At 36.0% G+C, this 16,684-nt stretch overlaps 1 protein-coding gene across 1 annotated transcript in view; it reads right to left on the bottom strand.

The window, feature by feature from the left end:
• The window catches only part of pic (DNA damage-binding protein pic), a 47,847-nt gene that overhangs the window by 24,009 nt on the left and 7,154 nt on the right, over nucleotides 1-16,684 (bottom strand). The window contains exons 6-13 of the mRNA XM_071597506.1: nucleotides 16,050-16,199; nucleotides 14,110-14,263; nucleotides 12,830-13,051; nucleotides 8,510-8,672; nucleotides 7,369-7,530; nucleotides 6,651-6,776; nucleotides 6,379-6,554; nucleotides 5,356-5,486 (exon numbers count right to left, since the gene is read on the bottom strand). Of these exons, the coding sequence (XP_071453607.1) occupies nucleotides 5,356-5,486; nucleotides 6,379-6,554; nucleotides 6,651-6,776; nucleotides 7,369-7,530; nucleotides 8,510-8,672; nucleotides 12,830-13,051; nucleotides 14,110-14,263; nucleotides 16,050-16,199 (1,284 nt within the window). The remainder of the gene's footprint in view (nucleotides 1-5,355; nucleotides 5,487-6,378; nucleotides 6,555-6,650; nucleotides 6,777-7,368; nucleotides 7,531-8,509; nucleotides 8,673-12,829; nucleotides 13,052-14,109; nucleotides 14,264-16,049; nucleotides 16,200-16,684) is intronic.

Here is a 16,684-nt window from a genome sequence, read left to right on the forward strand (position 1 = left end):
TTGAACAGAAAGAAGTCACAGGGAGCCAAATCAGGTGAATTCGGTGGCTGTTGGATGGTATTTGTTGCATTTTTCGTCAAAAAATTACGAATAATGATAGCACTGTGCGACGGTGCGTTATCATGGTGCAAAATCCACGAGTTTTCTGCCCACATTTCTGGTCTCTTTCGGCGAATTGCTTCACGCAAACGTCTCATAACGCCCAAATAATACTCTTTGTTTACTGTCTGGCCTTCTGGCAAAAATTCATGATGCACTACACCGTTGTAATCCATGAAAACCGTCAGCATTGCCTTCTTTTTTGACTGAAAACGACGTGGTTTTTTTGGTCTCGGCTCATTTGGTGAACGCCATTCACTTGCCTGATGTCTGGATTGCGTGTCGTACTCATAAACCCACGTCTCGTCTCCAGTAATGATCCTTTCCATGAATGTGGGATCGGATTCAGCCTCGCAAATCATGTCTTTTGCGACGTCAACACGGTCTCTTTTTTGCATGAAATTGAGGTCTTTTGGAACCAACTTTGCTGCTACACGACGGAAACCCAAATCATTAACCACAATGTCTTGGGCGGATCCATAGGCAATGTTCAAGTCCTCCGCTATTTCTCTGATGGTTAATTTGCGGTTATTGACCAACATTTCTTTTACTTTATCAATTTTTTCACCGACTTTCGATGTCGATGGTCTGCCACTGCGTTCATCATCTTCGATTGACTCACGACCACTTCTGAACCGCTCGTGCCACTGGTAAACGACCGTTTTTTTTAGAGAATCGTTGCCGAAACACTTTTCCAACATTTCCAACGTCCGTGCGCCACTAAATCCGTTTTTTACGCAACATTTAATACAAGTTCGTTGTTGCAAATTTAAATCCATTTCTGCAATTGTAAAAAATCGCCAACACACACAGAGATAGATGTACTCTTGGCTACGTAACTTTTGCAAATGTCAAGTTATGACACTAAGATTTAAAGGGAATATCAACAACAGATGTACCAATTTAACAAAAGAAACAGAACTCAAATCGGAACGATGGGAGCGCCTCACGGTGGTTATTCCGGGAACTTTTTGATTAAGGTAGTATATCTTGGGACTATTTCTCAAAAGGTAATTAAAAGTTTTCCTAAAGAAAAAATTAAATGCGCCTTTTACAGTGGTTCATGCCTTAAGAACCTGATCTCTCACACTAAAGACAAAGTCCCCAAAAACGAGAGGAGTGGAGTGTGTGAGTTAAAGTGCTCAGATTGGAGCACAAAGTATATTGGGCAAACAGGACGGAAATTTAAAGAAAGGATTAAAGAACACCAAACATGTAAAAAATAAGAACATTACATCCCTCTTTGCAAAGCACCTCATCGAAAGTGACCACAACAGTGACTTTGTGACAAAAATTATTCATTTTAAAGAAAAAGGTCACAGGCTCGATGCTTTGGAGCAGTTAGAAATTTTGAAATGTGTCCGTTGGAAAGATGATCTTGCCAGCGAAATTTTGTATCCCTCCCACTCCCCACTCCTAGACCTACCACTCTTCTAAATCAAAAATGTAATTCTCTTTTCTTCCCAGCTACATTGTAACCTTTTGTACCCCTCCAACCTCAATCTCTGACCAACTCCCCCTCCTATGATCAGAAGGTATATATAGCCAGTGTGCTTCTATGAGGACCACCTGATGATGACGTTCAACGTCGAAACCTGGGTCATGTTTTTTAAAATGAAGTGTGTGGAATTACAAAGTCAATTATTTCATTACATTTCAATATGGAATAATATATCATATCTTTTCCACACAATCACAGAAAAGGGTACCTGCACTTATAATACTATAAATGGAGCAACAGCAGCAGACATATACAAGGCAAAGAGGAAATGGGTGACAACTAGGTCACTAGGATAATTGCCAGGGGTTGAGCTTCAAGCTTGCTCGTTTAATATTCCCACTCATTTAAGCCAATTTAGAATTTAGGCAACAGTTGCGATGAGTTTTATGATCTTTGGCATTAGGGATTAGCAGGAAAGGAATGTACTATAAGGTGAGCAATAACCTCAAACACACTTATTATCATCTACATCTAGATTCTTCCAATTAGACAGTCAAACCCCAGCTTATAGGTTTATCTACACATTACTAGCATCTAAATAAACATTCTTATGCCAACGTCTATTGTTACACCAGATTATGGTGTCAAAACCAGGTAAGGAGAACAATGAACTATTTATTTTAACCAGTACTAAAAAAACATGACCGAGGATAGATATGAGGTGATGGGTTGATCGGTCGAATTTTAATGGAGGAAGTGAATGTACAAGATAGGTTGCCTAAATGCCTACCTGGCAGGGAATTGAACATTTGTTTTCTACGTAGCCTTATGGGAAGAGTGACTATCGTACCTCTGAATAAGCACGAAGGTACATACATGCATATGCTGTAAACATCAGAGACATATTTCCATGCATTTCAGGCGACCATCATTGCATTTTTGCTTTAATTTAAAATAGAAATGAGACCAGTTCTGCAATATTGGAAAACATTACTTCCTTTCCCTGAGCACTTCAACAAATACTTGCTTTCAAAACATTATCAGTGAATCAGTTACACAGCAGAGGTTCATGGCAGGATATATTTGTATTTTTTTCTAGCAGAGGTTGGATTCAAATAATTTGAAAACTTTTTAAATTTCACATTAATTAGTGGAAAAATTATGGGGACAGGTCCAATATTTGGCAGAACATGATTAAAAAATTATGGTAAAACTATACAATACCATTCAGTATAAGCATTAACATTCACATTTTTTTTATAGTTTCACTAGAAAAATCAAAAGCATTCCAGCACCTTATACCACACATTTCAGAGTGTGATTTTGCTCTTTGAGTTGAATCAATCGAAGTGTGTAGTAGTTAACAAAAAGGATTAAGCATAGCAGTTTACAGAAATCTTCCATCCCTGGGAAATAGCATGGGCTTCTTCCCAACATTCCCAGACCCAAATCATGTTTTCCCAGCCTGCAATTTTTCAGCTTTAAATTAATATAATATAATTTTTAACTTTCAGTGGAACAGCTTCAGATTTATCATCCTATTTCATTTATCATTCGCCTCCCCTGAATCCTTTGTGCCTCTACATTCTTGTCGCCCACTATCCGGAAATTGCTCCTGCTCTGCCTTCTTTCATTCTGTGTCTACGTGAGAAAAGATCTCTCATTCAAAATTATATCAAAAAGTTCTTCCATTTACTGCAAAAGACCGGAGTATGCATTCTTAGAGATAACCTTCAACCTACTAAAAATTCTTTTAGCCTTAGTTTACTGCCCACCCAAGGTAGGTTATTTTTCCGACTCAGAAGAAGCCTTATCTTTCCACATTCTGAACTATGACCATGTTATTATTACCGGAGACTTCAATGCCAACTTTCTTTCCTAAACTTATGGCTCTAAAACAATTACTAACTCTATGTCATACCTTGGCCTTCCGTCAGCCGTCATACTTCCCCTAGAACCTACCCATCATACATCTTCATCAGCCACATGGCTTGATGCAATAATTACAGCCAACCCTGACAAAATCACAACATATGGGCAACTTTCTACCTCAGGAATATCCATGCATGATGTATTATTTTTAACATACTCAGTTAGATGCCCTAAATTTAAACTGAAATTCATTCTTACTTGTGATTTCTAGTCCATAGATGACAAAGACCTAGTATCCGATGCGACTACCATTCCATGGCAGTCCATAGAATTCATCGACGACATAGATAAAAAAGTAGAACTATTTAATACGTTCTCAAATGACCTAGGAGAAAAAACATGCACCATTTAGAAAAATCTCACTGTCAAAACCACGCTCCCCTTGGATAACAGATGAAATAAAATACTTGATGCACAGGCGTGACGCAGTCTATAGCCTTTTTAAAAAACATGAAAACAAAAATGAATTCAATATCTACAAAAAACTGCGTAGCAAAACTAAACAAGTCATTAGAAATTCCAAAATCAAATATGCCTTCCAAATATCTAAAGAGCCACCGTCACATATTTGGAAAAGCTTGGTGATGAAACCTTGGTGTCAGAAAAACTAAAAATCATCACTCTCTACCTGCTGACATTCCTCCAGACGACCTAAACCATTTATTCACAACCCCACCAACGGAAATCGACTTTGATGCAAAAAATGAATACTTACACAATTTGTATGATTCTGGACCAACTCCAGCTTCTGCTGGAAGCTCATTCAAAATTTCTCCCATTACACAAATGGAAGTCCTCCAGGCCCTCAAAAAAATCAAGTCCTCCTCAGATGGAGCTGACGGAATTTCAGCTATTCTCATACAAAAGTTACTTCCCAATGAGCTTCCTGTTATAACTCATATCTTTAATTGGTCTATTCTAACTGGAACATATCCCTTGCTCTAGAAACGTGTCCTCATCTGCCCCATCTCAAAAAAATCCACACCCACTAACATCGCTGAATACAGCCAATCAGCATTTTGCCTCCTTTATCAAAAGCATTCAAGAGACTCATTCATAAACAAATTTCAAAGTTTCTCAATGAAAATAACTTACTTGATCCTCTACAATCAGGCTTTTGGTCCTCTCACAGCACAGCTACCGCTCTCCTTAAAATAACAGATGACATCTGACTACCCATGGAGGTAACGCAAAGAGGTAACAATAATGACTCTCCTAGACTTTACCAAAGCCTTAGACTATTGACAGAGATATTCTCATAGCAAAACTTCAAAACCTGAATTTTTCTTCCTCGTCTTTACTGTGGATTTGCTCATACCTAAGTAACCAATTTCAAAGAGTCATCACACCTAATTCATCATCCTCTAACTGGCTTCAAATACACGGGTGTTCCAAAATAATCCATTCTTGGACCCTTACTTTTTCCCCTGTATATAAACAATATTAGTAAAGGCAATTCAAATCACCCTTCTCCAAAACACTTCGAAAATATATAAATTGCTCTACCTGTTTTAGTTTGTCACCTGCTTTAACATTTATTCCTTCCTATTTTTTGAGAACTCTCATAACCTATTTACTTCCACTGCCTTATGATTAACACTCATCTCATACCTATCTCACAGATTCTGCAATTTACTTAATGTAACTCTTTGGCTAACTAGTCTGAGACCTGTGGAGGTTCAGGATAAGTTAAATATCCCTCAGCCTATTACCATCATCTGCAAAATGTTCAATAATTGTGTCCAGAGTACTCGATCACATCTTCTCAAAATCTACTTATGAATTTAACAACTTTTACTTTAACTGCAAGTACATTTAAACTATTATTGCATTAGAGTATACAAGTGGTGCAGTATTTTTAAGAATGTAACGTAACCACCAACCTTCTTCTTATCAGTAAGGAAGCCACTCTGCTTGTTAAGGGAAAAATAAAACATTGATCCATCTCCCAAAGCACACAATAGGTAGTTATTGCCTTCAAATCCTGTCATTAATATAGAGCGGGGGATGATTTCTGAAAAAAATAAAAGATAACCACAATTTATGCAAATATCAATATGATAATTTCCAAGTACCTATACATAAATTACTCAGCATGAGGCAAAAATGAATGCCTGAAGTCTCTCTCATAAAAATAGTACAGGGAATAGATGAGGAAAATAATAAGATAAGATTACAATAAAGGCAATTTTTAAATAACTTAATTTAGTGTTTAATATATTTTTACAATTAGTTCTGAAAAAAGGGATGAAATTTTCAGCAACCAATGAATTCTGCCACTCCTATGGCAACAAGGTGAAAGAAAAAATCACACTACGTAAAGTGAAAATGCATGGAACAAGTTACAAAATATGTTGCATTCAACAGCATCAGTGATAATAAGGAAGTGAAGTATCTACTCCTTTACTAGTTGCGTTGTTTATTTCATGTCATGCTTCTTTAGTGTTATTATTAGCTACAAGTACATACATAGATATATTCCAGCTTATTCATTGATTATTGAACAGAGTGCAATGATTTCATCACACAACCAAGGCTTTCTCCAATACTTTTCAAATAATTTTCTTTCACTTTGTTAGTTAAAATAGCTGATTCTATTAAATGGCAGAATTACAAGTAAAAATAATTGAATCTAGATTCACAACAGTTGGCTGAATAGACTTCTACCCGAGTCTCTTTTTTCAACGATCAATAAAACTCTCGATACTGCTCCTGGAATACACCTTTTTGAAATGAAAATGTCAGGTCGATTCAGACTGTCCTAGGTTAATGTAGTAGCAAGAATATAATGGTCAGAATCTCATTCTTATCTAACACTCACAATATTAAAACACAAGCAAATACTCTTCAACCGAATACACTGATTAAAAAGATCGCTCAAGGTTTTCATAAATCGGTCTACAAACCTCCTCCAAGAAATTCACGATTAAGCTCTTCTAAAGATGGTAATCTAAGGACACGTGCAGATATATCCGTCCAAAGACCAACAGCTGCCATTTCCGCCCTTTTTGCTGTCCCTCCAGAACCATCCTGAAGTGGATTTATATCCAGACAAGCTACTTCATGCTCAAGTGTAATGTGACTGTAAGAAGCCAAAAAATCCAATCGATAATACAATCACAGACAATACCCTGAAAATAAATTCCTTAAATAATCATCCCTCTCAGGGTCAACTTACGCTTTCATCACAAGTTCTCCCTCACAGATTTCCAAGTAATACAGGTCACTCCCTGATGCGCAAAGTACTTGACATGTATTGCAAGCAACCACACTGATTGTTTTTTCTAATGGAGGTTTCCACTCACTGTAAACAAAAAAAATATTAAATCTTCTAAGAACATTTAGGCTGAAAACGTCAAGTCACACTTCGAGTCGGGCATCGAAACGTCGGCCAACATGGAACCCCTGACCAGGTGGAAGACCCAAGAAAAGATCTTTCAATCCAGAGGCTTGCTGGCCTGCTCTTGAACTTAAACTCGAAAATTTAATTTTAATTTGATATTAAAAATTCTATTTTAAAATTTGAATACTAAAATACAATAATAACTGAAGTAATTACACATTCTTTCAAGAAAATATGAGCAAAATACTTTTTTTACTAACTGTAACTGTATCCACATTGTATTTATTTCAAATCTGAGATACAAAGAATCTAAGATGGTGCTTCCTCCAAAAAATAAGATGGTATTTCCTCTTATGCAGTGCTTTTGCAGGACATGATATCCCAACATAGCCAAGGTTAAATAAAGTACCATGCATTGTGGAAGTACTATCTGGCAATGATTTATGAAGAAAATGTAACAGCATGAAAAAGTACAATTTACAATGTTAACATCAACAAATCATAAATACAGATACAGAAAAAAAACAAACTAAACATGTGGCCAGTAACTTACCTTAACAGTAATTTTGTGTCTGTTGAAATTAGCCTTGCAGTCAAGGGAGTAACTTGCACCACTTGGCCATAATCCACATTCCCACAGAAGAATGACTGCTGATCAGATGCAAAACCAGGAATGTCAGTTTCTTCAACTTCTTCGCCATTGAGGGTAAGCACTCTGAAAATTATTGCATCAGTATCATTAATAAATTGAAATAAAAAAGTGAGTTATCTTACACAGTTGAACAAGTATTGCATTGTAAAAATACAGCATATAATAAAACAAAGTAAAAAATATAGCTTTTGTATAATTGATCAATTATCATACAAACTTATGTACCAAGTGCACTTTATTCTCAGATGCCAAAAATAAGTCATCCCATCCAAAGAGAGGTCAAGCCCCTTCATTTATCTGCCCTTCTCGAAAGCCCTGGTAGAGATGAATCAATCCCTCCTCTGCCTCCTCAGCAAGCTTGTTTGCCTTTCAAGGCTTAGGTACTACCTTAGGTACTTTCAAGGCTTAGGTACTACGACACCCAGTTCCAAATACGTCATGATTGCTTCACACATTTACATTTTTTAGTGGCTACTTTAGTGACAGATGGCAGGTTGTGTTTTGTTAGGAGAGACAAAGAAATTTAACTTTGTTCAGTCTTTGCATCCATGAAAAACCTAACTTAACTGGAAGAATACAAATAATAAATAATAATAACTAGGAAGAGCAAAGGAACCTTTAGGGGAAACTGTCAGTTCTCCCATCACTGCATACCTGAGACAACAATTGGGGTATGTGTATGTCATTATTAATGGCAGTGGATGATTTGATTCATTGGCTGCGAGACTACTGAAATAACTTCACTATTCATTGACTAAGTATTATGTTTATTAAGTGACTGATAAGAATATTCCCAACAAATTTAATGCTTATTATCCCAGGATGTCAAAATCATGCTTCATCTCCACAAAAAAGTTATAATTTATATCTTCAAAAATTTTCCTTCATTTCAATAGCTAAAAACCAAATGGTCAATTTACACAGGTGTGCACTGTGCAGTTCATACAGTATATCACACCCAATCATGCATAAGTAACTGCTTCTATCTATTTTAAATTATTTTAAAGACTTTTGCGAGAAGAATGGATTAACAATCACATGCCTGGTTTGTCCAACGAATGACATCACCAAAGTATTATCAAAGGTGCTGTCTGTAGAGATTCGTAATGGCCACATTCCTTTGATGCCCGATAAATCAATTGAAGCATGCTCTTGGATTCCAATTCCATTGCGAATTATCCTCAACGATCCTTCCTTGTATGCCCCTGTGGATTATAAAATTGGTTACTAAAATAAAGAGAAGCCTCATTAGTTTTAATACCTAGAAGATCAGAGGTTTTAACATGCAATGAGCCTTACCATGCAATACATTATAGATCCGGTAATGACCTCTTTTAAAGACAATTTGTCCCATCTATGAAGGTTCTTCCATCACACTAAAAAGTTTTCCCTATGAATCTAATCTGCATTCTCATATTCAACAGGAATGAATATTAGCAGGTACCTTAATTGGTATCATGCTTGTCAAGGTGTAAAGTCTACTTAAAATGAGATTGCACTGTTAATCACCTACAGTACCACAATACAAATTCATTAACAGAAAGTTGAATGTCGTAAATTGGTCTCATAATTAGTTACCCTGGGCCCTCAATGTAGCCTGCTTACAAGGTCTCAACTATCATTACATCATAAAAGCCACTGGTAAGCTGTGTCATGATTACAAAGTAAATGCAACATCCTATTTCATATTCATATGGGATTCAGATTTTAAATCATGACTGATGGGCTAATTTAAGCTAAATCATCCAAAAATCAAACTGATGTTGAGTTCCCCATCAAATATTATTCCTTCTTCTAACCCCTCATTGCATGTTGAAAAGCATAGATGATAAAGATGAGTCCTGCCTTGCCTTTGCTTACACTGCCTATCATGACTCACCCTTTGCTAACTGGACCTGGCCAATCTGAGACATGTACAGGTTACAAATTAGTCTCCTATCCCTACAGTCTTCCACTATCTTCTCTAATATGTTTAGTAAGTCTACCCAATTTGATCTGTTGAATTCATTCTCAAAATCCATGGAATAAGCAAATGCATCCTGTCTATATTCCACTCTATCGGTGAGCTTCTATGGAATCGTGTAAACCCTATCCTACATACTTTTACACACTGTCACAAACCAACTCTCTCTGCCTATTGATTTAGTAAGCATGGTAATACCTGTACCTACATACTACCTTGATCAAAAAGTTCCCGGAATAACCACCGTGTGGCGCTCCCATCGTTCCGATTTGAGTTCTGTTTTTTTTGTTAAATTGGTACATCTGTTGTTGATATTCCCTTTAAATCTTAGTGTCATAACTTGACATTTGCAAAAGTTACGTAGCCAAGAGTACATCTATCTCTGTGTGTGTTGGCGATTTTTTACAATTGCAGAAATGGATTTAAATTTGCAACAACGAACTTGTATTAAATTTTGCGTAAAAAACGGATTTAGTGGCGCACGGACGTTGGAAATGTTGGAAAAGTGTTTTGGCAACGATTCTCTAAAAAAAACGGTCGTTTACCAGTGGCACGAGCGGTTCAGAAGTGGTCGTGAGTCAATCGAAGATGATGAACGCAGTGGCAGACCATCGACATCGAAAGTCGGTGAAAAAATTGATGAAGTAAAAGAAATGTTGGTCAATAACCGCAAATTAACCATCAGAGAAATAGCGGAGGACTTGAACATTGCCTATGGATCCGCCCAAGACATTGTGGTTAATGATTTGGGTTTCCGTCGTGTAGCAGCAAAGTTGGTGCCAAAAGACCTCAATTTCATGCAAAAAAGAAACCGTGTTGACGTCGCAAAAGACATGATTTGCGAGGCTGAATCCGATCCCACATTCATCAAAAGGATCATTACTGGAGACGAGACGTGGGTTTATGAGTACGACACACAATCCAGACATCAGGCAAGTGAATGGCGTTCACCAAATGAGCCGAGACCAAAAAAACCACGTCGTTTTCAGTCAAAAAAGAAGGCAATGCTGACGGTTTTCATGGATTACAACGGTGTAGTGCATCATGAATTTTTGCCAGAAGGCCAGACAGTAAACAAAGAGTATTATTTGGGCGTTATGAGACGTTTGCGTGAAGCAATTCGCCGAGAGACCAGAAATGTGGGCAGAAAACCATTACGGGGAACGCGTTTTAGCAGCCGAGAGGAAGTAATGGAAAAATCGCAGGAAGCACTGATGGACATACCGAAAACCGAATATAAAAAATGTTTCGAGGATTGGATCAAGCGCTGGCATAAGTGTGTTGCAGTCGATGGGGATTACTTTGAAGGGGACAATATAGATTTAGATGAATAAACTTGTATTTTTAATTTTCTGAATAAATTCCGGGAAATTTTTGATCAAGGTAGTATGTGGGTTGCTCAATAAATCCTTAGGAAAAAATAAGAAAAACTAATTATTTTGGGAAGTTTTATTTTCCCACATAATCTTTGTTCAGCTCAATAAGCTTTTCCCAGCATTCCTCCAACATTTTCAAGCCATCCAAAATGTAGGATTTCCGAAGGTCCTCAAAATCTGTGATGGTGATGACCTCATCAGACGAGAGTTATTTTCCACCAGATAATTTTTTCAAGTTTGAAAGTAAAAAAAGTCACTGGAGGCCAAATCTGATCATACATTGGATTTTTAATAATTTGAACTTTAATTAAAAAATTGTCACCATCATAACAGTACAAGTGTGTACCCGTGCATTGTCTCGAAGGAAGAGAATTTTTCCTTTGCCATATAAGGACATTTTTTCAAGATTTCTCTGCTCAAGCAATGCAATAATTATGCATTACACTTTTCATTTATTTTTTGTTCTATTTGCAAGTTATCAATTTATGATACCCCATTCATCCCAAGTAACTTTGCCAATCACCTTGTCAGCCAATTTCATCATCTTCCATTTTTTGGAGGCGGAACGTCTTCAGAAACTCTATGTTTCAACTGTTCTTTTGTCTCTTAGAGTGCAGTAATGTACCAATGTTTCATCCACAGTTGTGTATCGATGCAGAAACAGTCAGAATTGTGACAGAAAAACACCAAACCAGCCATTGAAGTGGTCACACCATTGCGTATATTCTGCTCTGAGAGCAAACGTGGCAGCACCCAACCCAATTTTTCATGCAATATTGAAAATACTGCCCGCACCTTGTGATATGCTTGCGGCCTCAACTATTTTGTGAATTTTTATTCATCGATCACTCAAAACAATATCGTGGATTGTGTCAATCAAGAGCAGATGTTCCATGAACTTCATCCATTTTACCTTTGATCTCTTTTGGCGTTAAACCTTTTAAATAGAAGGGTTTAATCACTGCATGAAACTTTTACTAAATAAACAAGTTGATTGCTTCAATCGACTATGAAAATGATAGATATAGCTAAAACTTCATCAGCAATCTAGTGAGAGTTTAGACTTATTAGTGGCAAACCTTTTCTGATACAAGCGGCATTTCTAGGATTTTCTAAGGAATTATACAACAAACTTCATATATTGTGATACAAAAAAATGAAAAACAGAAAGAAAAAGGACTATGTATCAACTGACTTTTGCACATTTCACTGTTTAGCAGCCACCTTTCCAACACTTAAGTACTTAGATGCAACCAATGAGATTTTTTCTGTCTGTGAAACATTCAATTTTATACGTCAACCTGCATCACACAGAAGAAGACCTAAATATGTACATGTATATGAATTATTTTGCATTTTTTGCTTCTCTGATTCATAATTATTATGCAGTTTAGCAAAACAAGCTTTTTTTCGGTGTACCTTGGTTCCTAGAATGTATACCTATGTGCCAGATGGAAACATTCTATTTCAAGACTTTTATCTAAAAAGTTTCATGAGACCTTACATGTTATGTGATGGATATAAGAAATTTAGAGTGTGAAAACAACTAAATTGGTATAAGTATCGGTGTTGGAAGATACGATTGTTATTTCAATTCTATTTTTGGTTCTAATCTCAAGTATCAGTGGAACCAAAGAGCCAAATCTACCAAACACAAACACAGATAATTGAATTGTGGAATTCATTGATGAAACAAATAATTCTCTTTTAATTCGCGTAAAACAACTTTTTAGCTTAAAATACAAATTGTAACAACAAGCCTTAAATATAAAATCACCTTTTCATGAAAAAAGTTACTTTTTAGCAAACCTACTCTTAAACCAAACACCCCTTCAAGAAAGTCTTATATTCTTCACAGTGATTGAAATCAAAATACTCATTCCTTCACTCAAAAGGAAATATTAAGATGCATTATGTCATTAAAAAAATGAACATGTCACTATTTAATATCTAAACTCAAAGTAGAGAGGTGTCTTTACCACTCAATTAACTGAAAAACACACATTCCACACAATGTAATTACCTGAGCATGTGACTAATTGCCCCTGTCCTTGGCGTTCCAGATCTACCACAACCATGTCCAGAATTGGAGCCAAATTGGTGAAGGTCTCCATAACAGAGACGTAAGATCCTGATTCATCTTGTTGTGCATTCAGCTTTACCAACTGCGAGTCACCAAGACGTGAACCAACAAATACCACACCATTATCCAAATATGTTAAGCATTCAGGAATACTTATTTCCCCTGTTGAGCAAATAGACGTATGTTAATAAGGTTCAATTCCATTAAGAATAAAATATACAAACCACCATTTTGCAAAGGAAAAGTTAAAAATTACATCTCACGCAGCATAGACCAATGCTGTAATATTCGAATCGCCAAATATTGGCAAAAAGTTCATAAATTAAACTACACAGTTCAACAGGAAAGATTCAAGAAGATTGCAATGCATTATTCCCAGCAGATACACCATTCTGCCATTCCACCCCAGGAAGTGAGAGCATCAGGAGGGATTCAAGTTTAAGCCCTTTACTTACTTCCCAAATAGCATATCCTTCAGTGACGCTTACAATGCCTTCATCAAGAATAACCTATGGCTGAGTCTTCCATTATTTTATCTCAGGCAGCAGTGACTCTAAGAAAACCCTGACCTTAGTACATAGCTCTTGAGACAACAAACAAGTGCTAACTTCCCAAAGTCATATCGCACATTCATAAATCATGAATGCACACACACAAGAAAGACAATCATATTTCAAACAGAAATGAGCAACAGAAGTGACAGGGAAGATACCCGCTAATACAGGAGGTTATTGGGTTTTATAACTAAAAGCAAAAAACGCTATCTTAATCATTGCCCGAAGAATAAATTTCTTATCATGAGATATGGGATTATAGTTTACCCAATTTCAACATAATTTTTAACAGCAGAGTGTGATGTTCTCACCTCATGTATCATAAGCTCGAGTGTTGAGGTGTTTAAAAAAATGCATTTTGCAGAGTTCAAATACCTTTACCCAGTACATTGATCAAACAATGTCTGATGTCAAAATCTCTGTATAGCCAATAAGTGAATCAAATAAACTTGTAAGCACTTCACTATCTGCTGAGTAAATCTCTCCCATAAAAATGTTAAAACCATCCACTTAAGTTCAGAATAAATTACATATCTCCAAAAACCATGACAAAATGACTTTTTCCCATGGGTTTTCAACAGTTTCACCGTTCATTAGGTGATTGACGAGATGCACAGCAACATTTTGAATATGAGCCCCACAACAACTTTAAAATTGAAGTCTTACCTAGGCGCTCTACTTTCAAGTCTTTTACAGCCATGGTTCCATCCATCTTTTCCTCACGCTCCAGGAGAAGCATAAACAGGTGACCAGCCATATCTCCAAGTAAATACCGAGAACCATTCGCATCCACTCGACCATAACAGCATATAGTACTTTGCTGTAAAGGGTAATTTTTAAATTTATGAAACATAGTACAGATTGTTAAACAAAAATGTCATATTCAAGCAGAAAGCCAAACAGTGATGCATTATACATAAAATATAACTTCTCTAACATCAAGATAGTACTGTTAAAATAGGTTTTTCGTATTTGTAAGCTACCTCAGTAGTTATGTCTAAATATGAACAAATTTCATCATTCAAATTCAATCAATCAAGCGCTTCGCCTCTGTCAATATCTTCAAAATTTTGGCAATTTTATGTTACACAGTGCACAGAAAATATACATTTTTCACCATAGCTAATGGCATATTTTTTCAATCCTCTACAAAATGATTAGTTTCAATATAGATTTTAATATTATGTACTATCCAGTTTCAAATTTATCTGATGTTGCTCAAAATTAACAAAATTCAACCAGCAAGGCAAGGGTCAAATCAACCAGCAAATCACAAGAAACATGGATAGGATATTCATTTACAAATGATTTTGAAGAAAAATATTACATTATTTGTCATTAAAAAACCCATCTGCAAGTCATTACAAAAGGACCTCCAAACCAAATATACCCCCTTGCACACAAGTGACAGATTATAATGGATTTAGACCCAATTAGAGTAGTAATTAGACCCTGTCTGCAACATACAAATTTCATTATTGGCACTAACATATTATTGTGGCCACCCTGCTGGTCATTGCATGATTTTCCCTCAGTCCCTTTTTTTACCCCTTCCACACAACTCACTCCCATCCATGATAGTATGCTTTTGCATCAAAGTGTCATCAGCTTTCATGTACTGCCATAATGGATTAACACAGACTATTTTGAAAAGGTGATTTAGGTTGACATGGTTAAAAAACATGGCTAAATTTACTAGTGGCAAAGCAAAAAGCATTAGCATTAAATTTAAAACAGAGAATGAGAGGAAGACATGCCATCCCATGAGGATGAAAGTGAAAACAAACATCTACAAGATCGCAAAACCCAATTGGTCCTGAATCATATCTTCATATTCGACCTAACAGAAAAAACACTGCATTCAAGGCATTGTTTATTTGACAAACATACAGTTTGATAAATACAAAAATCTATCGATTACCATTTTTTTAAATTTGGATGAGTGGAGTGAGTGATATTATTGGGGAGAAGGGACCAAATTGCAGGAAAAACTTTTTATTTACACATTACCAAAGATTCAACTTCAAGGTTTCGACGAGCCATTTCAGACCTTTATAACTGCCCACATAACTTCCGTTACTCATGCAATATCATGGAAATATTTTCACAACATGTTTGACAACCACTTGATTGGAAAAATTGGGGTAAATAAGAAAACTTAAATTTAAAATGGGAAGTTGAAGGGAAAAATGTCATTCATGGGTGGAAATTGCAAAGGCAAAATGAAGTGAAATAGAGTTTAAATTCAATTGTGGACTAAATTATATGGATATCCTAAGCCAATAGACGAGATAACAACAGACATATTGGAGCTAATTAGGACCGGGCTTATTTCAAGATAATAAAATCCATGAACATTCCAATTTCCAGTGTTTAGACAATGGAAATAAATGATCAATATACGATAATATAAAATAATTGAGCAATTGGCAATGAGAGGGATTTTGCAATTTGTGGAAAATCATCTCGAAGTTAGGTCAACTGTAACGCTGAAGTAAATTTATATTTTAAAGGTTTTAATCTTTTAACGCAGACATTAAATTTGAGAAAGTCCTAGTACACTGCAATCATAATAAAATATTTTTCAAACAAAAGCATATACACACCTTAATTAGGGGTGGTGCAACAGGAACATAATTAGTTCCATTGTGATATAAAATAGACTCCTGACCAATTATTATGGCTCCACCTAATGGCTCTGGAACTGGTATAACCATAGAAGCTTCTGTCTCCACATTGTCTTGTTTCCATGGTATCTGCAATCAATCAAAAAAGGGTTGATGATGCATCAGGGAAAAATGGAACAATGTTATTAGAATCAAAACATGTGTAAGATAAAAAAAATCAATTCATTTTTGTCTTAGGATTTATTGTACAAATATAGGACACCTCAAAGAAAATATACAGCTGCAAATTATAGTTGCAGATATTTGTCAACAGCGTGTTGATGTTAGTTACATCCTCAATTATTTAACCGAGTCAGTAATAATGAATGTATACATAACCAGGCAATTTTACTATCATTGAAATTTAGGTCTCTACGGTTATTGTAATTATAAGATTTATGACTTACGGACTAAAAACAAAGGTACAGATAATGCAACACAGTGCAAAAGTCAAATTGTCAATGGAAAATTGAATTGTACCAACAGCTGACTCTATGCTTCTTAGGGTAATGGATAATTCTCTAAACCACAGGTAAATAACACCAAAAGAAATCCATTATTTTATCGCAACCATT

The sequence above is a fragment of the Hetaerina americana genome, unplaced genomic scaffold, assembly GCF_022747635.1.
Source record: "Hetaerina americana unplaced genomic scaffold, ioHetAmer1.1.p SCAF_9, whole genome shotgun sequence".
Classification (NCBI taxonomy): Eukaryota; Metazoa; Arthropoda; class Insecta; order Odonata; family Calopterygidae; genus Hetaerina; species Hetaerina americana.